General features: G+C 36.7%; 1 protein-coding gene across 3 annotated transcripts in view; it reads right to left on the minus strand.

Moving 5' to 3' along the window:
• The window catches only part of RPRD1A (regulation of nuclear pre-mRNA domain containing 1A), a 57,173-nt gene that overhangs the window by 26,305 nt on the left and 5,456 nt on the right, over positions 1-25,412 (minus strand). For all 3 annotated transcript variants that reach the window (XM_037154471.2, XM_037154472.2, XM_037154473.2), the window contains 3 exons: positions 5,572-5,701; positions 2,988-3,094; positions 2,438-2,535 (listed from right to left, as the gene is read on the minus strand). In XM_037154471.2, the coding sequence (XP_037010366.1) occupies positions 2,438-2,535; positions 2,988-3,094; positions 5,572-5,701 (335 nt within the window). The remainder of the gene's footprint in view (positions 1-2,437; positions 2,536-2,987; positions 3,095-5,571; positions 5,702-25,412) is intronic.

Raw genomic sequence — 25,412 nt, forward strand, 5'->3', positions numbered from 1 at the left:
GAGTCTTCAACACTATTTCTAAGTTAAAGCACATGAAAAATGTAGCTTTGGAATATGTTTAACATGGTGCCTTCGACTATTCTATAGTTTAATAGGTCATCAAAATATTACAAAATTCCATATAACTGATGACTAATATTTATATAATGCTTAACCAGTATAAAAATTATTTTATCTGAATATTTTAGTTGCACTGTTTCACATACCAGCTATAATTAGGAGAGAAGGGAAATCTTTCCCAGTGATTTCACAATTCACAATGTCTATAAATTTATTCCAAAGAAAAATGATTAAACTTTCTTTTTACTTGTCCCCATCCTATCTCACATACTTTCTTTTCTTTTTCCTAAATGTCTAAAAGTAAATCCTGGGTCACTAGGTAATTATACACATAATAGAAAAATCTAGGGAATTACCAATTTTATACATAGTAAGACCATACTGACAGCCAGTTACTTATTTTTTCTTAAGCTATTCCCTTACCCCCCCCAAAAAAGCTATTATTGGGGTCTAGCAAATACTAAGTGATTAAACATCATGAGAATAATTGGAACCCAGTAAGAAATATACTATCCCGAGTGTACTTTTAATTCATTACTATATGTTACAAGTTCCAATGCTAAAAAAATAATTTCATTATAAGATATATTCTTTCTACAATTAGAATAAGCTTAATAGCAATGACGATTAACAGGAAGCTTGTTTCTCATCATACCCCAATTGACATGTATAAAAATTTTCCACCATCCTTAGGAAGTTCTAAAATTTTCTAGAGTTCTAAGAAGAAGCCTGGCTTTATGGTCTTGACAATGCATGCATGTTTTAACCACAACTAATTCCCATCACATCTTCACATTCCTATATGAGTTAATTCTTGGTTCCCAATGCTGGGTCATGGATGAGAGAAGAGAGCAAAGCTGTCTGAATCAACACTAGCCTAGGACTTTCTAACAGAAGAGAATGAAATGTGTTTGACTGGATCCTACAAAGAAAATTTTGGTCATTCTTTATAAGAATGACTTATAAATAAAGTGGTGTCCACAAAACTGAACCATCGAGAATTAAGCAGTACAAGGAATCTGAAAGTGGTCAATATAAAAACAACATTTATATACTACTAGAAAAGAATCCGGTGGTTGCTCAAAGATACTTGTAAGAAGTACAACGAGGCTACTGTTTCATCAGGGAGAGTAGAAGACCAGACTCTCTGCCTAGAACTTGGATACATACTATTCATGTAATCAAAAAAAGCTCTTAACACAAAGCGATTCTGTGTTATTACCAAATGGAAAGACATATAAACCTTAGTATTTGGCTGTTTCAAATGTTATGTTCTTCTTACTTTTCTATCAAGCTCTTATCCATCGTGACTAAATGGGCTTCCGCATTCCTGTCACTGAATCAACAGGTAACTTGGCTCCGGTCCTAGTTGAGTACCTTGGTCAAATTCTTTCCGCCTCCCTAGTATGACTAACACTGACATCAATCCACAGTTCTAGGAAGTAATTAACTGTATCTTTCTTTCAAGCTCCTGTCTCAGAGGAAAGAGCTCCCACTCAGCCTCTGGTTTTATGTAGTAAGTTCAGGTCCAGTCCTCCAACTCCCACGGAGCACTGCGAGTTCTTGCTATGCTCTAGGATACAAATTTCTGGCAACCCATGTCTGCCTCCAGATCAATGCTCAACAGGAGAAAGACTGTAGCTCATATACTGAGTTATGTTTCTGTAACAATTCTAGCCCACCATGATAATTACCTTGTTTTAAGAGTATGGCTATGTCTTCATTTTCTCCTTTTAAATTTTATCTGCCCCTCCTATATATTTGAAACATAGAAGGAGGAAGCTTTAAGAATCAATGCCCACATAATTAAAAGTTAAAAATGTCTTTCTGGAATCATCTAATGGGTAAGAAGTGCTATACTATACCAGCCTGAAAGGACGTGGAATATTAAGTCTAATCCATCTTTCTTACTATGGAACTACACTGTCCTATCATAGTTACCTAGAACTATATGAATACATACTTGTTACTTTAACACTCATTTTTGCATGTTTCAAAGCAAAAATACTTCAAAGGGCAGTGTCATCTCTAGAAATGGAATTTTTAGTGTACTTAAGTCATACAAATAAACAGTTTTATATGTTTTATTTAAGAAACTGTTTAAATCGTGGATATCGAACCAAACCTAATCATACTAACCAATCAGAAATCCCCTTTCTAAACAAAATGATTGCCCTAATATACAATACATATTAAAATATAAGCAACCTGTTAATCAGAAAATGCGATTTTCATGTAGAGTCTTATACCCAAAAGTAAAAAAAATAAAAATAAAAAAATCCATTTACAACAGTAGAACACTGAAAGTAATAAAGTGTGGTGGCCACATGAAGTAACAGTGATTCGTGTGACTCCCCCAACAGACAGGAACCTCTACCTGTGGTGGTTCACTTGGAGAGCCCAGGGAGGAACAGTTTTCGTTGTCATCTACCTTTATCTGTTCGTAGGGTCGCTTCCTAGCCTTCTTATCGCCATCTGAATTTTAAGAAAATTTAAGTTTTAATGAAAGAGTGCATTTTTTAAACCCAAGCCTAAGGATATGTTTATTGATTTGAGCGAGAGAGAAACAGCAAGGTGAGATACATCAGTGGGCTGCCTTCCGTACACACTCCTACTGGGACTGAGCCCACAAGCTAGAGGTAATCAAGTCTACAATCATTTTTCTTTTTGTAAAAGATTTTATTCGTTTATTTATTGTTGGAGAGGGAAGGGAGGGTGAAAGAGAGGGAAAGAAACAGCAATCTGTGGTTGCCTCTTGTGCACCCCCAACCAGGAACCTGACACACAACCCAGGCATGTGCCCCGACTGGGAATTGAACCAGCGACCCTTTGGCTTGCAGGTTGGCACTCAATCCACTGAGCCACAACAGCCAGGGTGAAAGAATACATTTTAATGAAGAGATTATAATAAAAGATTATATACTTACACAAAGCTTGCTTAAGTTGTTCTAATACATCATTTTCATAAACAGACCTTTCTTCCCAAATAGATAACACTCTTCCAAGGTGCTTCTTACAACTCTCATCAGTTTCACTAAAGAAAAAAAATAATAATGGTAACAATGCGTTGTACTATTGAAAACATAATGGTGATTTTAAATAAAACCAGACATTCCCTGAAAAACCTGTCCAAATGTTTACTGAGCATCACCATTTAACCAGCAATTCAGGAGTGCAATGATGAAGGCAGACATACTTCTCACTTCATTTAAAAGGTTCATCAACGTATTGTTAAACAAAAAATTACAAATAAGGCAAATGTGTTAGTACTGGCTGCTAGGGATTTATAAAGACGATGCCCCTAACCTAATGGGCGCTGAACATGAGGCTAAGAAAGATTTCTAACAGTGATTCCGAAATTTACTAAAGGAATATTTATTGATCAAGGCACTATCTTTGACTCAGGAGAGACAAATGGGGCTTTCTAGCAGCTGTTTTTGTTAAGTGTCAAGAAAGAGAACAAAGTGTGACAGACCTGGCTCAGTTCCAGAGAGATCGGGAAGGGTGTATCAGGAAGTGATATTTAATCTAAGATCTAAAGACTGGATACACGGGGAAGTAGCAAACACTACTCAGAGCTACTTCCTATAGCCTTCATCACTACCACTGTAGACTGAGCCACGATTATCTCCCGCCTGGATTTTTTAAATCTTCTCATTGGTCTCCCAGACTCTACTCTCTTACTATTCTCTACCAATGTAAATCAGATCACACTGCTCTGAATCTTCTAAGAGGGGCCAACCCTACCGAGAATAATGCCAAAATCCTTATCCTGGGCCACAGGATGAACATGCTCTGCTTTCTGGCTACCTCTCACTCCACAGTCCCTAAATATCTTCTCCCACACAAACCTCAAACATACCCAGCACACAGCTCTATTACTGTTTCTGCCACGTAATCCCTCTACTTAGAACCCTTCCCTCCTAAACAGTGACATAATAAGCAGTCAATAAATACTTTATTAAATTCTAAGGAGATACAATATAAAAAGAAATGAGAGGTTTGCTTAGCTTAAACTGCAAACTATACATTATGTGCGTGGAAGATATGTGAGAGAGCAGTCTGAAGAGGTAGACAGGGCTCACAACATCTGACTTGATCTCTCAGACAAATGAGAAATCACTACCAGGCAAGGGAGTGTTATGATAAGCTCTGCAACTCTGGCTACAATTTCCTAAATGGATTCAACAATATTGGAAGCTACTGCAATTAGAAAGAAATGACAATATGATTAATTGAAATGGAAAGCAATCTTAAGAACTGAGGGAACTATATGTGGTATATGGGGTAGGAGGAGAAAGGAGAGCATGATATATTATAAATCACAGTATCACAGAGAGTTAAAGATGACACCTAATTTCTCACATGGGTATCTGAAAAAACAGAATTACCATTTACTGAGAGTGAAACCTAGGGGAGAGGCAGTCTGACCAGGAGCAAGGACATAATGAATTCAGTGTCAGACACAGTGAGTCTGAACTGTTTGGAGGCATGCAACTAGAAATTCAGTAGGGAATTGGACATACAAGTCTAAAAGAAAAACTATCTGCACTGAAGCATAAGATTGTGAATTATTAGGGTGTGGAGAATAACTAAGTAGATGCAGTGTATGAAATCATCCAGAGGGCAAGTGAAGAATATGACCCCAGAGGAGGGTCTAGGACTGAACTCTTAAGATTTAAATACCAACATACAAAATGATGGTAAAAGAAGATATCTTTCTGACAGATAAATAATAATTATTTAAGAGAGCAAGATATAACAGTATTTCGTTCCATAATTTTTTTAAAAAATGCATCCAATTTAACTGACTAAAACAGTAGGACATATGGTGAGTATATGTTCACTTTAAATCATTCAAACACAAATCATCATTCACCACTGAATTCTATAATTTGAACTGATTTGATAGCCTAACCCAATAATGTTTACCCAGCAATCTACCAAATATTTGCATGTTTGAAAATAAGAATTTAAAAAGAGCATAAGCCAAAGTAGACTCCTACTCTCAGAGTCTTTCTGTGGCAAAATTTTTCAACAGGTTAATGATTTTAAATACTCTATTTCCAAATCATTTAACAATGTTAAGACATATATACACCCACACACAAGAAACCCTTAGAATCACAAACAATATGAGGAGAAAACATACTAAGTTTCTCCAGAAATATTAGCTGGAAGACTGATAGCTTTTTAAGCACACAAATTTTCAGTTCAACATGTTCATTTTTTTGTTTTTAAAACAAAGTTCATTCCACTAAATTGCTTTGTCTGTTTAAAGAAAACTGTAATTCAAGTATTCCAAATGCTCACCTTAGCAATAGTTCCCAAAAGACTTCCTTCACAGAAAATACGTAACACATTTACAAATGCCATTTATAGGTAAGTCTTTTCAAATGAAAACTTCAAAGAAAAACATTCCCTGGATTTTAAAGGTATAAGGCAATTTTTGCAAAAGGGCATATTATACATTTAAAACAGATTACCTAGTACCCAAAACAATGATCATACCTTGAAACATGTTTAAAAGCCTCCACTATAACCGGTGCAAAATCTTTTGTAAACTCTGGCCCCTTCCTTTTGCTGTTCTGAATGACATCATTGGCTAGGTAGAGAAAAGTAAGCTTCCTGTTTGGTTTGGCTGAAAAATAAAAAAAATTAAAAATCTACTTAAAACATCCTCACTTAACTTGGACAAACTCTCTCAACACCTCCATTAAGCAGTTTGAGAATTACGATAAACCTATTAACCATTATTTATCATGTTCAACCCTAGCTTCTCGTTCTACAACCAAAATCAAGTCACTATTCTTCAACTCACCAGGATAATTTCTCTGTGATTTCTGGAGGTCAATTGTGTGAGGAAAAAAGAGAAGAGGCAGCAGAGGTAGTCAATAAGACATCTTTCTGTTTCCTTGCAATTTTACCAAGACATCTAAACTACTTTTCCATGATTGCTCGCCTTATTGCTATCCCCAAACTAATACTTGTATACACTGAGATCCTCATGTCTATGCAAAGACACATCTCTGTGACTCTATCCTGTACACAATTTCATTAAAACTTGTAAGCACTATATGAAATCCAGCCTTTTAAAAGTAATTCACAAGTAATTCAAATAAAAGATCAATTACAAGGCTTCATAAAGCAGAGTCAGGGATACTACATAAACAATATGAAACAATCAATCAGGATTACAGAAATGGCATCTAATTTCACTAATTCATGATCAGTTTATAATCTAGGCTTATTTATTCATAATCGGGAAGTGGCAAGTTCATTACTTATTTCTTAAATTGTACGGACCATACGCCTACTCATTTTGACATAATGCAGATATTAAAAATCTAACTTAATTCCCCATTTTCCCACAGAGACTGAAATTTAGAACCACAGTAGATGGAAAAACTTATAAATAGAATAAATAGCTAAAACTTTACTGTGTCATATATAAATATAAGAACCCTCTTGAGCCCTGGCTGGTGTAGCTCAGTGGATTGAGCACAGGCCTGGGAACCAGAGGATGGATGGTGGTTCGATTCCTAGTCAGGGCACGTGCCTGGGTTGCAGGCCAGTTCCCAGCAGGGGATGCATGAGAGGCAACCATACATTGATATATGCGACAAATTAATTTTTAAAATCTTGAAGAGAACAAACTTCATCCTAAACCAGAATACTATAGAAGGCAATGTCAACTCTGAGTTCTGTATGAATACACTGCACTGTTTATTCACATCGTGCTTCTAGAGTAGGATCAAGACAAAAACATTTTGTGCTTTGAAGAATATTTTTAAAATAATATTGACTAATTTTTAAATGAAATATGGCCTGTTCTAAAAGTCTATGTGCCTCATTCAATCTTTAAAACAACCATACAGCCCTGGCGGAGTAGCTCAGTTGGTTACAGTGTCGTCCTAGTATGCCAAGGGTGTGGGTTCAAACCCTGGTCAGGGCATATGTAAGAACCAGCCAACGAATGTATAAATAAGCAGAACAAGAAACTGGTATTTCTCTCTCCCTTCCTCTCTAAAACTCTATTTTTTAAAAAACTTTATAAGGTAAGTTGTTATCCCCAGTTACCAATAAAACAATTATTGAAACTACTGGCATTGTGCCCTGACCTGTGTGACTCAGTTGGTTGGGCATCGTCCCTGCCAAAGTGAAGTCACAGGTTTGATTCCTGGTCAGGGCATGTACCTGGGTTGAGGCCCCAGTGCCCAGATGGGGCATGTTTAAGAGGCAACCAATTGATGTTTCTCTCCCACATCAATGCTTCTCTCCCTCTCTTTCTCCTTTCCTTCCCCTCTCTCTAAAAATAAGTAAGTGAAACCTTTAAAAAAAAACAAACACTACTGGCCTTGTATCCAAAGGACACAAGCAACCCTCCAAGAGGCTGGCACTGGACAAAGAGCATTAAAAATAATGACTCCAATGTTCTGAAATGCAAACATACAAAAATCCACAAATTCATAAAGTCCTGGCTGGTGTGGCTCAGTGGATTGAGTACTAATCTGCAAGGTAAAGTCCTTAGTTAAATTCCCTGTTGGGGCACATGCCTGGGTTGGGCTGGATCCCTGGTTGGGGCCATGTGAGGTAGCCAATCAATGTTTCTCTCCCTCTTCACCCGCCTCCCCTCTCTCTAAAACTAAATAAATAAAATCTTTTAAAAAAATACTTTAGCCCTGGCTGGCGTGGCTCAGTGCATGGAGCAAGGGCCTGTGAATTGAAACACTGCCTGTTGGGATTCCTGGTCAGGATACGTACTTGGGCTGCAGGCCGCCATGGTCCCCAGTTGGGGGCTTGTGAGAGGAAACAAATTGTTTCTCTTGCTCAACTATGTTTCCTCCCTCCCTTTCCCTCTCTCTGAAAATAAATAAATATCTCTAGAAAACATTTTAAGAATACTTTTAAAAGGTTGCTCAAGGAATAATCCAGTTGACAAAGGGGAAAAATTAAGCATTTATTGTACTTTGCCTGTATGAACTATATTTCAGAATTACCAATGGTTGAGGAAAGTTCTTACACAACAAATCCTCAAACTTCAGTGTGCTTCAGAATCACTTGGAGAACTTGTTAAAACATAGATTAGTGCTCTGGCCAGTGTGGCTCAGTTGGTTGGGTACTATCATGCAAACCCAAAGGCCGCTGGTTCAATGCCTGGCCAGGGCACATGCCTGGATTGTAGGTTTGGTCCCCCAGTCAGGGCACTTTTAAGAGGCAACCAACTGATGTTTCTCTCCCTCTCTTTCTCCTTCCCTTACTCTCTCAAATCAATTAAAAGAATTAATTTATAAAAATAGGTCCTGGCTGGTGTAGCTCAGTGGACTGAGTGCGGGCCTGTGAAGCAAAGGGTCGCCGGTTGGATTCCCAGTCAGGGCACATGCCTGGGTTGCAGGCCAGGCCCCCAGTGGGGGACACATGAGAGGCAACCACACATTGATATGTTTCTCTCCCACTCTTTCTCCTTCCCATCCTCTCCCTAAAAATAAATAAATAAAATATATTAAAAAAAACAATTAAAAAAAAAACATAGATTACTGGTTCCTATATATACAATTTCTGATGTAGGTCTAGAATATAACCCATGAATTTGCATTTCCAACAAATTATCAGGTAATACTAATGCTATAGCCTGGGGTCCACACTCTTGAGAACCTCTGCTATAGAAGAATTCTGGATAATGAACCAGAAAGAACAATTAGAAATTCACAGTTTGGTGACCCCTGATAAAATAAAGAGTCAAACCAACCATAATCAGTGGCTGCTAAAATCACTGGGTGAAAGGTGATAGGGAATTTTATAATGGATTCATAACGAACCCATTGCTCAATCTTACCCTTAAACATAAAGCAAGTGCGTGTGATGCATCTCTTAGGTGCACAACCCTTCCAAAGGGAATGACACTGTTAGGATGGAACCAGCCAAATGCATAAGGAGGAAAATTCTACAGTTTACGTGACACAATCTCCTCAACAAATAAACTGCATGAAAAAAATGGGGGGGGGGCTTCACAAGTTTAGGAGACCTGTTAAACAGATATCATGAGTGGACCTAGCTGGACTGTACTTTGAATACTATCTATAATGAGAAACCTTTAAGGAAATCCAGCATACTGAATGTGAACTTGGTTTAAAATAATCAGTAATCAAAGGCAACTGTTAGGTTTAATAGACCATGTACATTAAATTTTTAATACAGGACTTACCTATTATAAATATATTGATTTATGTGGTTATTAAAATTGAGGTCCAGTATCTGCTTTAACTAATCTGGGGAAAAAGGAGGTGTCAGAGTGGGGAAGATTTAGGTGAAACCAGAATGATGAGATGTTAATAACACTGTATCTGGGTGATGGGTTCACGAAAGTTCAGTATCTTGTTGTCTTTACTTCTGTGTATAATTTTAGAAGTCTAAAATAAAAAGTTAATTTAAAAACAAGTAAAAATTTAGCATAAATAAACAGCAAAATCTTTCATCTCCATCTCCTCATTATAAATGAGTTAATTATTTAATGAGTATATCCTTTTTGGATCATTTTATGTACTTTGCAACTATTACATACTTATTTACTACATCTACACAGATACACATATTAGATTTTTTTTATGAGTGAGATCCTGCTTCCCATAGTGTTTCACACCTTTCTTTATACTTCCTATATCCAAGACATTTTTGTATTCATAAATAGATTTTTTACCAAACTCTTTTTAAGACTCATGCCTTTTAGTAGTGACTTAGTCACATAATATATAAACTGTTCCAAATCTTAAACACTTTTTATACTTTTAAACCTGAGCAAGTGTTTCTACAGAATAGATTCTAAGATGGGTTAAAAGGTATGCAATTTAAATATAAATGAACATCGTCAAGTTGCCTGCCAAAAAGGTAGTTTGAACTACAACATGAAAATGCTCATTTCCTGGTATCATCATCAACACAATACTATTAACATTTAAACTTCTTGCCAATCTCTTCGGAGTAAAATGATTGTTTTTATTTAAAAATCCCTATTACTGAAGCTGATTTCTTAGTAATTTATAGTCCATCGTATGTGAACTGCCTGTTTCTATCATGTCGCCTATTTCTCCACAATGCTGTTTGCTTTTTCTTATGAATTCATAGGACTATTTTATAAGTTATGAATATTCTCTTTTTTCCTTGTTGTACATTGTGTATATTTTCTCTCAATTTGTTGTTTACATAGAAATTTGGTATTTTCTACATTCAGGATTTTGTAGCCAAATCTACGTATTTCCTACATGATTCCTGACCTGCATCTCTAGAAAGTCTTTTCAAAATCCAAGACTAGAAATAATTATAAATGTCTAATACATTTTATATAATCTCAAAGTTAATTTTTTCAGTTATATCTTTAATTCAATTGGATTAACTTTATATTTGGTATTAGGTAGGAATCTAAGATGCATTTACTAATATTTCATCCCTTCTCTCATGAATTTAAAGTACCTGGTTTACCACATGTCCATATAAAATGGGTCTCCTCATAAATCCTTTCTCATGTATTCCTATTCCTGAGTCAACACACCATACTGTTCTAATTTTATTTTATTTTTTTAATTAAAAAAATTTTTTTTATTTTTTTAGATTTTATTTATCTTTAGAAGGGAAGGGAAGGAGAGGAAGAGAAATATCAGTGTATGGTTGCCTCTTGTGTGTTCCCCTGCTGGGAACTGGCCTGCAACCCAGGCATGTGCCCTGACTGGGAATCAAACCACGATCCTTTGGTTCACAGGCCTGTGCTCAATCTACTGAACTACACCAGTCAGGGATGTTCTGATTTTAGTCTTTGCAGTGTGCATGATAACCTAAAAGGGCACACTACCTTTATTACTGTTTTCCCTTCAAAACTGTCAAAATTCACAGATAAAAATAGCCTTGGCTCTTTCCCACATTTACCTTTCCCAGTAATCTTTAGAATTAGCTTTAAAGTTTTGTTAAAAAATAAAAACAAAACAAAATTCCTTATAGATTGCCCTGAATTTACAGAAGGATAAATTATCCCTTTGCAATGAACTGTTTACTTAGCAATTTTATATACTACTGTTCTATGTTAAATTTCACAACAAATGCATATTTTAAACCAACAGAAAGTTAGTGTTTAGCACGGTTATGTTACAGTAAGCTTTTTTTTTAACTTTTTTTTTCCTTTTCAAAGATTTTATTTATTTATCTTCAGAGGGGAAGGGAAGGAGAGAGGGAGAGAAATATCAATGTATGGTTGCCTCTCGTGAGTCCCCTGCTGGGAACTGGCCTGCAACCCAGGCATATGCCCCGACTGGGAATCGAACCTCAATCGTGTGGTTCCCAGGCCCGCACTCATTCCACTGAGCTACACCACCCAGGGCTAAAGTAAGCTTGTTAAAATGGTAATACAACATGAGAACCAGAAAGTATCCTATAATATTGAAGACAAGTAAATACTATTGGAAAACACTGGTCTACAAGTTCCAAATGATGTGTCCCAATTCCAATAAAAAGACTCGTTTGTAGGGAATTCTGCTTCCAGGAATATAAAGCAGACGTACTTTTCCCTGGTATTTCTACAAAGTACAATTACAAATTGTGGGCATTATAAATAAAATTAGACGAAAAAAGAAGGTACATTGGCTAGGGGCCTTGGGAGCAAAGGAACAACACAAATTAAGTCCCCTGGGTTTTATTTTTGCCCTATTATCTCAGACTGGGAGTCGAAGAAGCCAGCAACCCACAAATTTTAACAGGTGCAGACATAAAAACGTGTAACAGAAAAACCTTTTCAGTCTAGCCAAAAGACCAGGAAAACGGCAGCCTAGCAAGATGGAAAACTTAAGACAATAACTAATCAACTCCAGCTAAACACTCATATCCACACCAGCACAGGCTAAATGGAAAGCAAGGCTATAAATGTGGGCCCCAAGACCTCTCCAGAATGGTGTCAGAGATGGCAAAGCAGAGAGCCTGGGCTTCCACCCCCACCCAACAGCAGGAGGCATTTCCCAGAGCGGCAGAAGGCCCAGTGGTGAGCTAAGACCCTCACATGGCCCAACAGTGCTGGGGCTCTCCATTCCTTCCCCCCACGCTGTGGCACCAAAGGAGGTCTACTGGGGAATGGCAGCTCCCACTTGTACACATCAATATAATAAGCATCTCCGTCCCTTGATGGGGTAGTGTTAGAGAATACAGCTAAACAAGATTAAATAAGATGCACTGTCTCATAACAATACCAAAAAAACCCCAAAACTATAGGTCAATTAAAAATGACTCATTATACCAAGAAACAGGAGGATTTCAAAGCGAATTTTAAAAAACAATGAACAGATGTAAACTTGAAGATGGCAGAGATGGTAGAATAATCTGACCAAGATTTTAAGGCAACCTTCATAAATACACTTCAACTAGCATATACAAATATGTTGAAAACACAACATATATCAAAGTGTGCGGATATAAACGTATCAAAATGTGCGGGATAAAGCTGAAGCAGTCCTGAGAAACAAGAGATAAATCTCAAATCGATAATCTGAGTCCCCACCTAAAGGACATGGAATAAGGACAAAATCCAAGCAAACACAAGGAAGAAATAACAAGTAAAAGCAGAAATCAATAAAATTGAAAACAAAAGAGAAGAAAAAATCAATTTAAAAAAGCTGCTCCCCCCACCAGTTCTATCGAGATATAATTGGCAAACATCACTGTACAAATGCAAGGTGTGCAGCATAATGATGAAGTGATTACATAGATTGTGAAGTGACTGCTGCGGTTAGTTTAGTTAACACCCAGCCCTGGCTGGTAGGGCTCAGTGGACTGAGTGTGGCCTGCCAACCAAGGGGTTGCAGGTTCAGGAAACATGCCTGGGTTGTGGGGCTGTGTGCACCAGGCAACTGATCAATGTTTCTCTCTCACATCGATGTTTGCTCTCTTTTCCTACCTTCCCCCCTCTCTAAAAATTAAAAAATGGAATCTTAAAACAAACACACACACACACACACACATACTTCAACAAAATACTTTTTAAAAAAGAAAGAAAAATATTTGGCAAACCAAGGATAAGTAGGAGGTGTGCCAGAAATGAAGTGGATGTGGCTATGAAAAGGCAACATAAGGGCTCCCTGTGATGATGAAAATGTTCTATACCTTGCATATATCAAGGTCAATATCACAGCTGTGGTGTTGTTTGGCAATATCTAGTTTTAAAAATTATAGTAGAAAACTAGCTTTGCATGATGTTTCCACTGGAAGAAGTTGGCAAAGAGTACACATGCTCTCTATTGTTTCTTACAACTTAATGTGAACCTGCAATTATCTAAAAACAAACAGTATTTTTAAAAAATTTCACATTAAGATCTCTAGTTTTAGGGCTAAAGAATCACTATGTATACACTCCCAGAAGAGGGTGGTTCGAAAAAACTCCAGACATTATCTATTTTTAGATTATCAATAGTCATTTCACTGCATTAACTAAAAGATCCAAAAGCTAAAGTTTTAAAAACTGAAACAGTTACTACAATAAATTAGGCAAGGTTAAGATTATATAAACAAAATTAATGTAAACCATTCATGCGTTCTCTTAATCTGATAGTACTTCTCAAATTTTCTGGTCTCATTACCCCTTCATACTCCTACAATTATTGAGAACTCCAAAGAGCTTTTGTTCACATAGGCTATACCTACCACACCTAACTTATTGGAAATTTTAAATTGGATATTTTAAAATATGTCTTAGCTCATTCAAAAGCAACAACAGAAAAATATTACATTAACATGAATAACATTTGTTAAACAAATAAATTTCTAAAACTTACCCACAATGTACTGTTTTGGTGGATGTCATGGAAAAAATAAACAAGCAAGCCTTACCCAGATATATACCCAGTCAAGAGGAAAGTACTTTAATAGCCTCCACATATAATTGTGGATGTCCTTCTCTGAAACTACACCAAAACCCAATACATTGTGGGTTGCTTTTTTTTTTAAAGATTTTATTTATTTATTTTTTAGAGGGGAAGGGAAGGAGAGAGGGAGAGAAATATCAATGTAGGGTTGCCTCTCTTGTGGGTCCCCTGCTGGGAACTGGCCTGCAACCGAGGCATGTGCCCTGACTGGGAATCTAACGGCGATCCTTTTGGTTTGCAAGCCCGCGCTCAGTCCACCGAGCTACACCAGCCAGGGCACATTGTGGTTTTTAAGATTCTAAATCATAATGTGAAATCTGAAAACACATCAACAAACTTTAAAACACACTGTCACATTAAAATCCTTTAGCCTACCATGCTCTTTGAATAGATCTTTCACTCACACATAATTTTGTAACACCATGCATTGGTCCTCTGAAAAATGGTTCCCAGTTATAGAGACATTCCAATTGTTGAAACATTATATTAGGCAGTATCAAAAATCACATTTGTAAATATCACTATCACTTTCACTGGCAGAGAGTTAAAAAGTATTGGAAAGGTTTCATGCTCATGGTAACAGATACAGATTTTCCAAAATTTGAACTTTTGCTTGAAACCTTGAATTTCATAACAGGAAACAAGTACTGTCAGTTTTCTTCCTCAACAAAATGGCCTCACTACATTCACTTTCAAGAAAACACCTGCCAAATACCCAAGTCTGAATAACAAGTCCTGTCTTTTTTTTAATCCTCACTTGAGGACATATGTTTTATTGATTTTAGTGAGAGAAACAGGAAGAGAAGGAGAGAAAAACATCGATATGAAAGAGAACCATCAATTGGCTGCCTCCTGCACATGCCCCGACCAGGGATCAAACCCACAACCCAGGTATGTGCCATGACCAGGAACCAAACCTGCAACCTTTAGGTGTAAAGCATGACGCTCCAACCAACTAACCACCGGACCAGGGCTGTCAATCTTTTTCCTCCCCCCAAATAAAAATGGTGCTCCATGAAAAAAGCAGTTGCTTTCACTCAAAACTAACAATCACAAAAGTGTATTTTCTACAGAATGTTCAGTACACAGTACTTTACACATGTGTCTTTCCTGTTTTCTTATACAGATTATTAAAAAGATATGCACTCACATCTAACACCATATTTAAAAGCAAAGATTGAAAGCTTGCCCCCTATTATTCAGGAACAAGAGAAGGATGTCCAATTTCACAACTTTTATTCAACCTGTTATTGGAAGTTCTATATAGTAACTAGACAAAAAGAAAAAAAAAAGAGGTAAAATGATCTCTGTTCACAGATGACATAATCTTACTTTCAGAAAACCCTCCAGATTTCACAATAAAAACTTTCAGAGCTACGAAAACATATGCAGCATAGTTGCAAGATACAAAATCAACATTGTACTCTTAAATTAAAAAATGAACAATCCGAAAAGAAACTAAGAAAATAACTGCATATACAGTTACACAAAAGCAATAAAATACTTAGGAATGAATTCAGTCAAGGCTTGTACACCGAAAACTACAAAATATTGTTGAAAGAAATGAAAGATAGAAATAAACTGAAATACATCCCATGTTTATGAATTGGAAGAGTAAATGTAGTATCAAACTACAAATGGCATTTTTGTAGAAAAAGAAAAATCCACCCTAAAATTCATATAGATTCTCCTTTGTAGGTGACTGTCCCCTTAGCTCTTACTGCTTCTAGGATTCTCTCCTTCATTTTAATCTTGGATAATGTAATGATGATGTGCCTTGGTGTGTTTCTTCTTGGGTCCAACTTCTTTGGGACTCTCTGAGCTTCCTGGATTTCCTGGAAGTCTATTTCCTCTGCCAGAATGGGGAAGTTCTCTTTTATTATTTGTTCAAATAAGGTTTCCACTCGTGACTCTTCCCCCTTCTGGTACCCCTATAATTCGAATGTTGGAACGTTTAAAGATGTCCTGGAGGTTCCTAAGCTTCTCCTCATTTTTTTGAATTCTTGTTTCTTCATTCTTTTCTGTTTGATCATTTTTTTCTTCCTTCTGGTCCACTCCATTGATTTGAGTCCCAATCTCCTTTCCATTACTATTGGTTTCCTTTGTATTACCATTCATTTCAATTAGTTTAGCTTCCATATGTTTCTCTAATTTGTGACTAAAATCAACCAGTTCTGTAAGGATCCTGATAACCAGTGTTTTGAATTGTGCATCTGAAAGATTGGCTATTTCCTCATCGCTTAGATCTATCGGTTCTGGGGCTCTGAGTTGTCCTAGAGCCATTTTTGGTCTATTCGTGCTGTTAAGTAAGCGGAGCGAAGCCTTAGTTGTTTACCAGGATGGGACGACCCAGGTCGCTGGTTTGTGACGCTGTGTGTGGGGGCGTGGTCAGAGAGGGAGCAATGGTGGTCCTCTCTGCTAGCCCAGTCCGTCCAGTCACACCACTCGCCCCGATCTTGTCTATCTGATCAGAATTGTGCGAGCCTGCTGCCCCGCGCAGGCTTCCCTTCTCACTGGTTTCTCCACACGCAGATGCGCGACCGACCGCAGACAGCCTGCCGCGCCTCTTCCCTGTGCGCTCCCGTAGCTAGCTCGCTAGCTCACGATCAGCGCCTTCGGCTGCTTGCGCTCCGCGCACCACCCGGGAATTTTTTCTTGCTAACCTGCTCCGCTGCTGGCTTCACTCCTCTTACCGGTTTAGCTGAGCATTTAGTTGTCTTTGGACTCCGTATTGTCGATTTTCTGTCTGGCTTGGTTGTGTTTATTGTTGTTATAAATAGTTGTTCTTAGATTTGGTTGTGCAGAGAGGCAAGGTGGTTCCACCTACACCTCCATCTTGGCAGAAGTCCTAGGGTGGCTTTTTTCAAAAAACAAAACAAGCATGTGCAAAAAATGGGACCCTGGTATACACTACAAGTGGGAATATAAAATATTACAGCCACTGTGATCGGTATAAAAGTTAAACAGAATTACCATGTGATCCAGCAATTCCACTTCTGGGTGCATACTCAAAAGACCTGAAGAAGGGACTCAGATTTCTGCATAGCCATTTTCACAGCAGCATTAATCACAATAGACACAATGTGGAAACAATCCTGGTGTCACCTTAAATAGGCTAACACACCCTACAACACAGATAAACCCTGAAGACCTCATGCTAAATTAAATAAGCTAGTCACAAAAGAACAAATTGTATAATTTCACTTATCAGAGTTACCCAGTGTAGTCAAACTCATAGAGTAGAAGGCTGGTTGCCAGGGACTGGGAAAGAGGGGATGGGGGGTTACCATTTAATGGGTGTGAAGTTGAGAAATTGTTTAGTGGGTATGGTGTTTCAGTTTGGGAAAATGAAAAAAGTTCTGGAGATGTCACAAAAAATGAATGGACTTAATGACACTGAACTTTAGAATATAAATGGTTACAAGGGAGAAGAGATAAAAGGTTAATTGTTAAACTTTATGTTGTATATAATTTACCACGATGAAAAACATGCTTAAAAAAGACATGTACTCAAAAGTCTAGATTTAATAAAATTTAATAATTTGAACTGCTTTGATGAGCACAGTCAGAAAAGTAACAAAACATATTTTGGCTGTGAGTATGTAGTATGAAAAATACCATGACTATTAGTATAGTTTATTACCTTTGCTTTAATTAAACACTACCAGTTTTTACCCACCTTTGCTTTTTCACCATCAAAGTGTATGTCAACAGTGAAGGTATAGGGGCAGGGGACCTCTTAGTAGTATTATGAAAATAATTTTTATCTTGTGGACCCATACAAACTCTAAAGGGTCTTCTTGGTGACCCACCAGGGGATCTGCTGACCACACTTAGAACCCTTTCTCTGAGAATAAATATGGAAACTGACTGAAACAGCTGAAAAACTGTAAAGTCCTTCTTAACAAGGAAATGCTTATAACTACAGTTTATTACTTGAAAAAGACATCAGAAGGTCCTAAAATCAGGCAAATCTTTAGGAGAAACAGCAAAATACTCTGCAATACTTCTTTCACCTCTAAAAGTCTCAGATTCTAACCTATTTTCAAAATTCATGCAATAACTCTTTCAATACTTTTATTGAATATATTTAATGTGAGCTGGCTTCTGAGGGAACAAAGGAATAGGCCCAGTCCTTCATTAATAATAAACTCAGTGCAGAACCATTAAAATATAGTATAATAAATGCTATAGTAATAGCAGTTAAAAGTACTTGGGAGGTAGCACCATGGAGAATGTCAGAGTATGGAGAATCATCAAATTTGAAGACAACACCACTGATATGGAGTCTGGAGAGAGCAAAAATAAAAAGAATTAAGAACAGTGAACAGAGCCTAAGGGACCTGTAGAACACCAGCAAGCTGACAAACATACACATTTTAAGAGTCCCAGAGAGAGGTGCATGCATAAAGAATATCTAAAAAAATAATGGTAAAAAAACTCCCCATATCTTAAGGAAAGACAGGAATCTACAAATCCAAGAAGCTCAATGAACACCAAGTATGAACTCAGAAACCCACGCTGAGATCAATTATAATCAAACTTATCAAAAGACATAATTTTGAAAATAGTAAGAAGTGACATGTCATGTACAAGGGAGCCTCAATAAGATCAACAGCCAATTTCTCACCAGAAATGTGAAGGTCATAAGGCAGTGAGATACCATACTTGAACCACTGAAAGAAAAAAACAAACAAACAAAAAGCCCTGTCCACTTAGTATTGTATAGCCAGCAAAACTATCCTTCTATAATGAAGGAGAAATTAAGACATTTCGAGCTAAGCAAAAGCTGAGAAGTTTGTTGCTAGCTGACCTGTCCTACAAGAAATGCTAAAGGAAGTCCTTCAGGCTGAAATGAAAGGACACTAGATAGTAACTAGAAGCCATTTAAAGAAATAAAGAATATCAGTAAAGCTAACTATAAAAGGAAATATAAAAGCAAGTATTAACTATATTTTTGGTTGTGACTCCTTTTTGTTTCTTATCTGATTTAAAAGACAAATACATAAAACAATAATTATAAGTCTGTTAATGGGCACACAACATATAAAGATATAATGTGACAATAACAGAAAGGGGGGAGAAAGCTGTAATTTTTTTTTGCATGCTACTGTTGGTATCAATTCAAATTAGATTTTTATAAATTTAAGATGTTAACTGGAATTCAAAAGAAAAAAATTATTCCCTAAAACAGGATTAGGGACTACGGATTGATGAATATGAATAATTAATTCTAGAGAGACTAGGGAAAGCTGCAGAGAGGAGCTGACACCGGAGCTTGAAGGCTACGGAAGAGAGTAGATACGAAAAGGGAAAAGGTATATAAAAACAGACGGACACATAAAAGTGCAAGGTGTTTATATCCTTTTTATTGGGCAGAAATTCACATAACAAAATTACCCATGTTGAAGTGTATAATTCAGGGGTATTTACTGCATTCATCTATCAAAAGTGTACAACTATCTCCTGTAACAGTCATTCATTCCCCAGTCCTCCCCTCCCCCAGTCCCTAGCAACCACTTTCTGCTCTGTGGATCAATCTATTCTGAATACTTCATATTAATGAAATCATACAATATGCGATCTTTTGTGTCTGATTTCTTCACTTGGCACGTTTTTGAGCTTCATCCACATTATAGCAAGAATCAGTACTTCATTCCTCTTTATGTTTGAATCATATTCTACTGCATGGATATACCACATATGTTGATGGACACTGAGGCTGTTTCCACCTTTTGGGTATTGTGAATAGCAATGCTATGGGCATTCTTATACAGTATTTGTTTAAATACTTGCTTTTAGTTCTTTTGAATATACACCTAATAGTGGAATTCCTGGGTCATATGACAAGACTATGTTAACATTAAAGTAAGGAGGATAACTGGTTGGTGAATGATACTAGACACAGGATCAGATGAGAGGCTACTACAAGTGATAGTGAAAAATGAGGACCTAGGTGATGGATGGGAAAGGAGATGTTGCTAAAATATCAATAAAAAAGCAGAAGGTGAGTTATGTATTAGAGGTCAAGATGATTCTGAAGTTATGAATCCGTACACAGTAATGCCTTTCACTGAACTAGCAAAGACAGAAAGAGTAATGGAAGTGAAATGGAGTGGGTAAAAATAACATAAAGAGTTGCTTTGCACAGTTGAATTTGAGATGCTCAAGAAATACAATTCGGTGATAGAACCTAAGGCTAAAAAAAGGATCACTGAGCCATCAAAATATGGATGGTAGAAGTAAAATCTAAAGCATCAAACCATAAGTACATAAAATTATTTTAACCATTAAGTATCTTTTATGTGCTAGTTATAGCATATCAACTCCATTTTTAATTCTCAAATAATTTAATGAAATCATAAATATTAATTTACTAATTAAACTATAGTAAATCTAGATAAAGCACTATATTACTTAGGGTTCTTTCTCCAGGGAAACAGAACCAATAAGGTTTATATGTACATATAAAGAGATTATAATGCTATAAGGAACTGGCTCTTGTGATCATGGATGCCGCCAACTCCCAAGCTGGGGACCAGAAGAGCTGACAGTGTAGTTCCAGTCCAAACGTCAGCAGGCTCAACACCCAGTAAAAACATCCATTCAGTTTGAGTCCAAAGGCAAGAAAGAAAGCAGTCAGGCAGGAAGACTTAACTCACCTCTTACTCACGGGAGGGTCAGCCTCTTTGTTCTATTGAGGCCTTCAACTTACAGAGGCAAGGTAATGTACTTTACTCAGTCCACAGGTTCAAATGCTAAAACAGCCAGAGCCGTGGAATGAGGACCAGTCTGCAAAGCACCTGGTTCACAGGTTTGATTCCCTATCAGGGCATATGCCTGGGCTGTGCGGCCGGGCTAGGTCCCTGGTTGGGAGCATGCTGGAGGCCTGCAAGAGGCAACCAATCAGTGTTTCTCTCCCTCTCTCTCTCCCCTCCCTCTGAAAATAAATAAAATCTTCAAAACTCAGCCAGAAACATCTTCACAGACATACCCAGAATACTGCTGGACCAAATATCTAGCCACCTGACTGCCCAGTCAATTTGATATATAATATTAACCATCATTAAGTACTGTTTAAGAAAATAACTCATTTTCTCGATACACTCTTCTTTATACTCCACTAAGAAAACTAAATTTTTTCATAATAAGGCAGCAAAAATATGGTCCTTGATTATGCATATTTCACTTGTTTTAAAGAGCAATCAAAACACTAAAGATGTAGCCCTGGCTGGTATAGCTCAGTGGATTGAGTGCGAGCCTGGGAATCAAGCAACCGCGGTTCGATTCCCAGTCAGGGCACATGCCTAGGTTGCAGGCCAGTTCCCAACAGGGGACACACAAGAGGCAACCACACATTGATATTTCTTTCCCTCTCTCCTTCCCTCCCCCTATATAAAGATAAATAAATAAAATCTTAAAAAAAAACCACTAAAGATGTAGACAAAATCTGTTAAATAGATTCAAGTTTTAAACCATGCTCTTGAACCAAAATGATGCTCCTTGAGCAGGACCAAAGTATTCATTACAAAAATCACCAATGCAAATCACATCACTAAATTACTAAATAAATACATTAAAATTGCACATTTTCAGTTTTAGGTCTTTTAGCATAATCCTTTGACACTTCCTTCTAGTAAGCCTGTACTAGACAGATGCAAAGTTAAACAGTTATTTTAATCTTAAGTGTACATTTCATCATCGTCTTTACAGAGCTTTGCAAGATATCATGAACTGACATCTGAACAAGTTTGAAAGCCATTATTTATTACAATAAATATTCACTGTAATTACTATTTAAATAATAAGTACAATAAATACATTTAGAGTAAGACTTAATTCTCAGCCTAATACTAGCCAAAATAAAAATGTGAATTCACTTTAAGCTAATGTGTAAATTGAAGTGGTAACTCCAAAAATACTGATTTTTGACAAGCCAATTCTAGAGTTTACATGGAAAAACAAATAAAAAAATACACAAGGGGGAAAAAAGAGCAATCTGCAGGGGGCAGAGTAGGAATGGGGGCGGAGGAGAAATGTCCTACCAGATGTGAAAACATAATACAGAATACAGCGGTACAAATAGACTAATGGAACAGAACGATAAGTCTAGAAATACAGCAAATATCTAAATTTATATGATAAGAACCCATTTCAAATAGGTGGGGGTAATAATGAACTTTTAAAAAAAGGCTGTGATAAATTAACACCTACCATTTCTATCAATAGGGTCTCTTAAATCACTAGCTGAAACCATTAATAAAATAACTAGAATATTTAGTAGCATAAACATACATTAAGTTTATCCTGCCTAATTCCAAAAACGGGTTGTGAACTGAAATATTATATTTAAAATGTCAAACACAGCTGTTGTACATAAGACCACACTTGAACAATTAAAGCAACAGTGAAAACTATGTCTATGTACTTTATACAGATCCTAGTAAATTTTACTCATACTTCAAATCTCAAATCAAAGATGCCTTCCCTAATTCCTAACATGGTTAGTTTCTTAGTTATATTTCTCTTGTGTATCACTGTGCAGTTACTAGTTTAGTAGAGTCCATTTCCCTGACTGATATGTAAGCTCCAAGAAGACAGCTGTGTCTCTCACCTACTGAATCATCCTTGACCTAGAACAGAGCAGGAACTCAATCCGTACTTGCTGAACAATGCAAACCAACAGAAACTCTTCTTTATAGATTTCAAACGAAAAATTCATTTTATTCAAAATATACCTGCACAATTATGGATTATCAAATTATGTTTGTTTAATGAAGGAGCATACCTTTATTTTTATTAGAAATGTTAGGAAAATTGCTTAAATTTGCAGCAGCAAAACCAGTATGAAAACATTAACTTGCAAAGCAATGTGTCCTAACCTCTTGATCTACCAATTTCTACCACTTTATAGGAAAGTGCCTAGTTTTCAGTATAGGGTCTGTGGATCCCTGGGGTCCTCAAGACCCTTTCACAGGGTGCATGAAATCAGAACTATTTTCACAACATTGCATTCTCTCACATGCACACAGTGAGGTCATGTGATACATAATAGAGCAAGACAATGTGAAGGCAGACATAAGAATCCAGCTCTCTTCAACTAAGACACATAAAGATTTGCAAAATGTAACATAATCACTCATTTCTCTAATAATTTTTAGAAAAGCTATTTTTCACTAAAAATATAATTTTAACATAAAATCAATTCAGTATTGTAAATTTAAAATAAGTAAATATTTTTAAACATCTTAATTTCTAATGTAACTACAGATAGACATAACTCACATAAATAAAAGATTTGGGGTCCTCAATAATATTTGAGAGTAAAACTCCTTAAATCATACAGTCTAAGAATCCCTGCTCTAGACTGAGAATTCCTGTAGAACAATCAATTTGTTTTTTCAAATAATAAGTTAAAATGAAAGAAAGGGTTCCACAGATGTAATGGGACTTAAGAAATACAATTATCAAATGCAATAAATGAACTCTACTTGGATCCTGATACAAACAAATGGCTAAAAAAGAAAAAAAACGGGAGACAATCAAGGAAAGATATACTGGCTGGACATTTAATGACATTTTAAGAAATTAACTTTTGTTTGGTTGTTAACAAAGAGTTGAAGCTGGGCAATGACCACATGGGCGTTCATGAGAGCCGTGCAGTTCGAGCACCCCAAACACTTTCAGGTTTAAGAACTGGGGAAATATAAACTCCATCTACCTGTTCAATTCTAACTCTAAAAGAGAAGCAAGTAACAGTACCAGACAGTATTAAAGGCCAATGAATTGTCAATTTGAAATAGAATCCCTTCATTTTAAGGATTTATACTGCTACATTTTTAAAACATATCAAAAATGTTCTTTGCCTTTTCTGTTTTTCTAAAACCAAATAAATTAAAAATAAATTTCTTAAAGCAAATAAGTTAAGAATGCACAGTAATTATTTCAAACCTCAAACCACAGTAATTATTTTACAAACCTCGAACCATATTCATTAATATAAATGTTAATTCAACATATTTAAGAACTTCACCAAAGGCAATAGGCTGGGGTATGGAGGCTAAAAACTGAAAAAGGAAAACCACTATTTGAAGGGGCCCACTCTCTACTGCTAACCAACACATAACCCTGTTACCAATAATGCAATAAAGTGATCATTAGGGCCCTGGCTGGATAGCTCAGTTGGTTAAACTGTTGACTCCATACATCATGGCTGGGGATTCCATCCCTGCTCAGGGCACATACAAGATTCAACCAATGAATGCATAAACAAGTAGAACAAAATCGATTTCTCTCTCTCTCTCCCTCTTTCTCTAAAAACCAATTTTAAAAAGTGATAATTAGTTCTGTGAAAATGTCTAATATAGTGTTACTGAAAACAAAGTGCTGATTTTAACAAATAATTACAATACAAGGAAAAATGTCACCTTAAATAATCTAACATTTAGTTGCCAACTGGGAGAAAAACAGTAACAAACATTCAAAGGCTGAACATTCACCTCAGCATTTTCATATATTCCCAGTTGGCTGAATGCCCCTTTTCCTTATGGAACAGCTGGGTCAGAAAGGTTTTTGTTTTGTTTTTTAATAAAACTCAGTCTATAGAGATAATTTCCCCTCACCATCTTTACTACTTAGGGTTTTCCTCCTTAAATGGACTTAATGAAAAATTTGGTTTTTGCCCTCCCCATAAGTTCTATAAAGGCAGGAACAAACCTGCTTTCCTTGTTATTTTTTTATTGAAATATATGACATAAAACTTTGTTTTCTTTATCAGTGCAATATCTAATGCCTGACACAAAGAACATAATAAATAGAGTGAATTAATATTCTCTAAAGCAGGGGTCCCCAACCCCCAGGCTAAGGACCAGACAGCATCAAAGCTTTGTCTGTATTTATAGACCCTCCCCATCACTCACGTTACCTCCTGAGTTCTGTCTCCTGTCAGATCAGCCTGTCAGATCAGCTGCAGCATTAGTCTCACAGGAATGGGAACCCTGCTGTGAACTAAGCATGCGAGGGACCTAGGGTGCCTGCTCCTTACCAGAATCCAATGCCTACCTAGTGATCTGGGGTGGAGCTGAGGTAGTGGTACTAGTGCTGGGGAGGGGCTGCATATACAGATTATCTTTAGCAGACAGGTTTGACTGCAGAGGCCAGAATAAATCCATTGCTTGCAGACTTCACAATGGCAGGTGAGCTGATGTACTTCAATTGTACTGCTGCCATGGTAGCTGGCTTTAAGTCATAATCTAACACTTCAGTCTGCTCGTGGCCCACTTATTATTTTATTTACCACTTCTGCCTGTGTCTCTTTCCTGAACTGCACACTTGTCTCAGTCACAGTTTTGGTAAGCCCACATACTAACCGTAGCATGTGGTTGAGTTAGTTATATAATTATTTCACTATCTATTACAATGTAATAATAATAAAGTGCACAATAAATGTAATGTATTTGA

The sequence above is a fragment of the Artibeus jamaicensis genome, unplaced genomic scaffold (assembly GCF_021234435.1).
Source record: "Artibeus jamaicensis isolate MK-2021 breed Jamaican fruit bat unplaced genomic scaffold, CSHL_Jam_final contig_354, whole genome shotgun sequence".
Taxonomy (NCBI): Eukaryota; Metazoa; Chordata; class Mammalia; order Chiroptera; family Phyllostomidae; genus Artibeus; species Artibeus jamaicensis.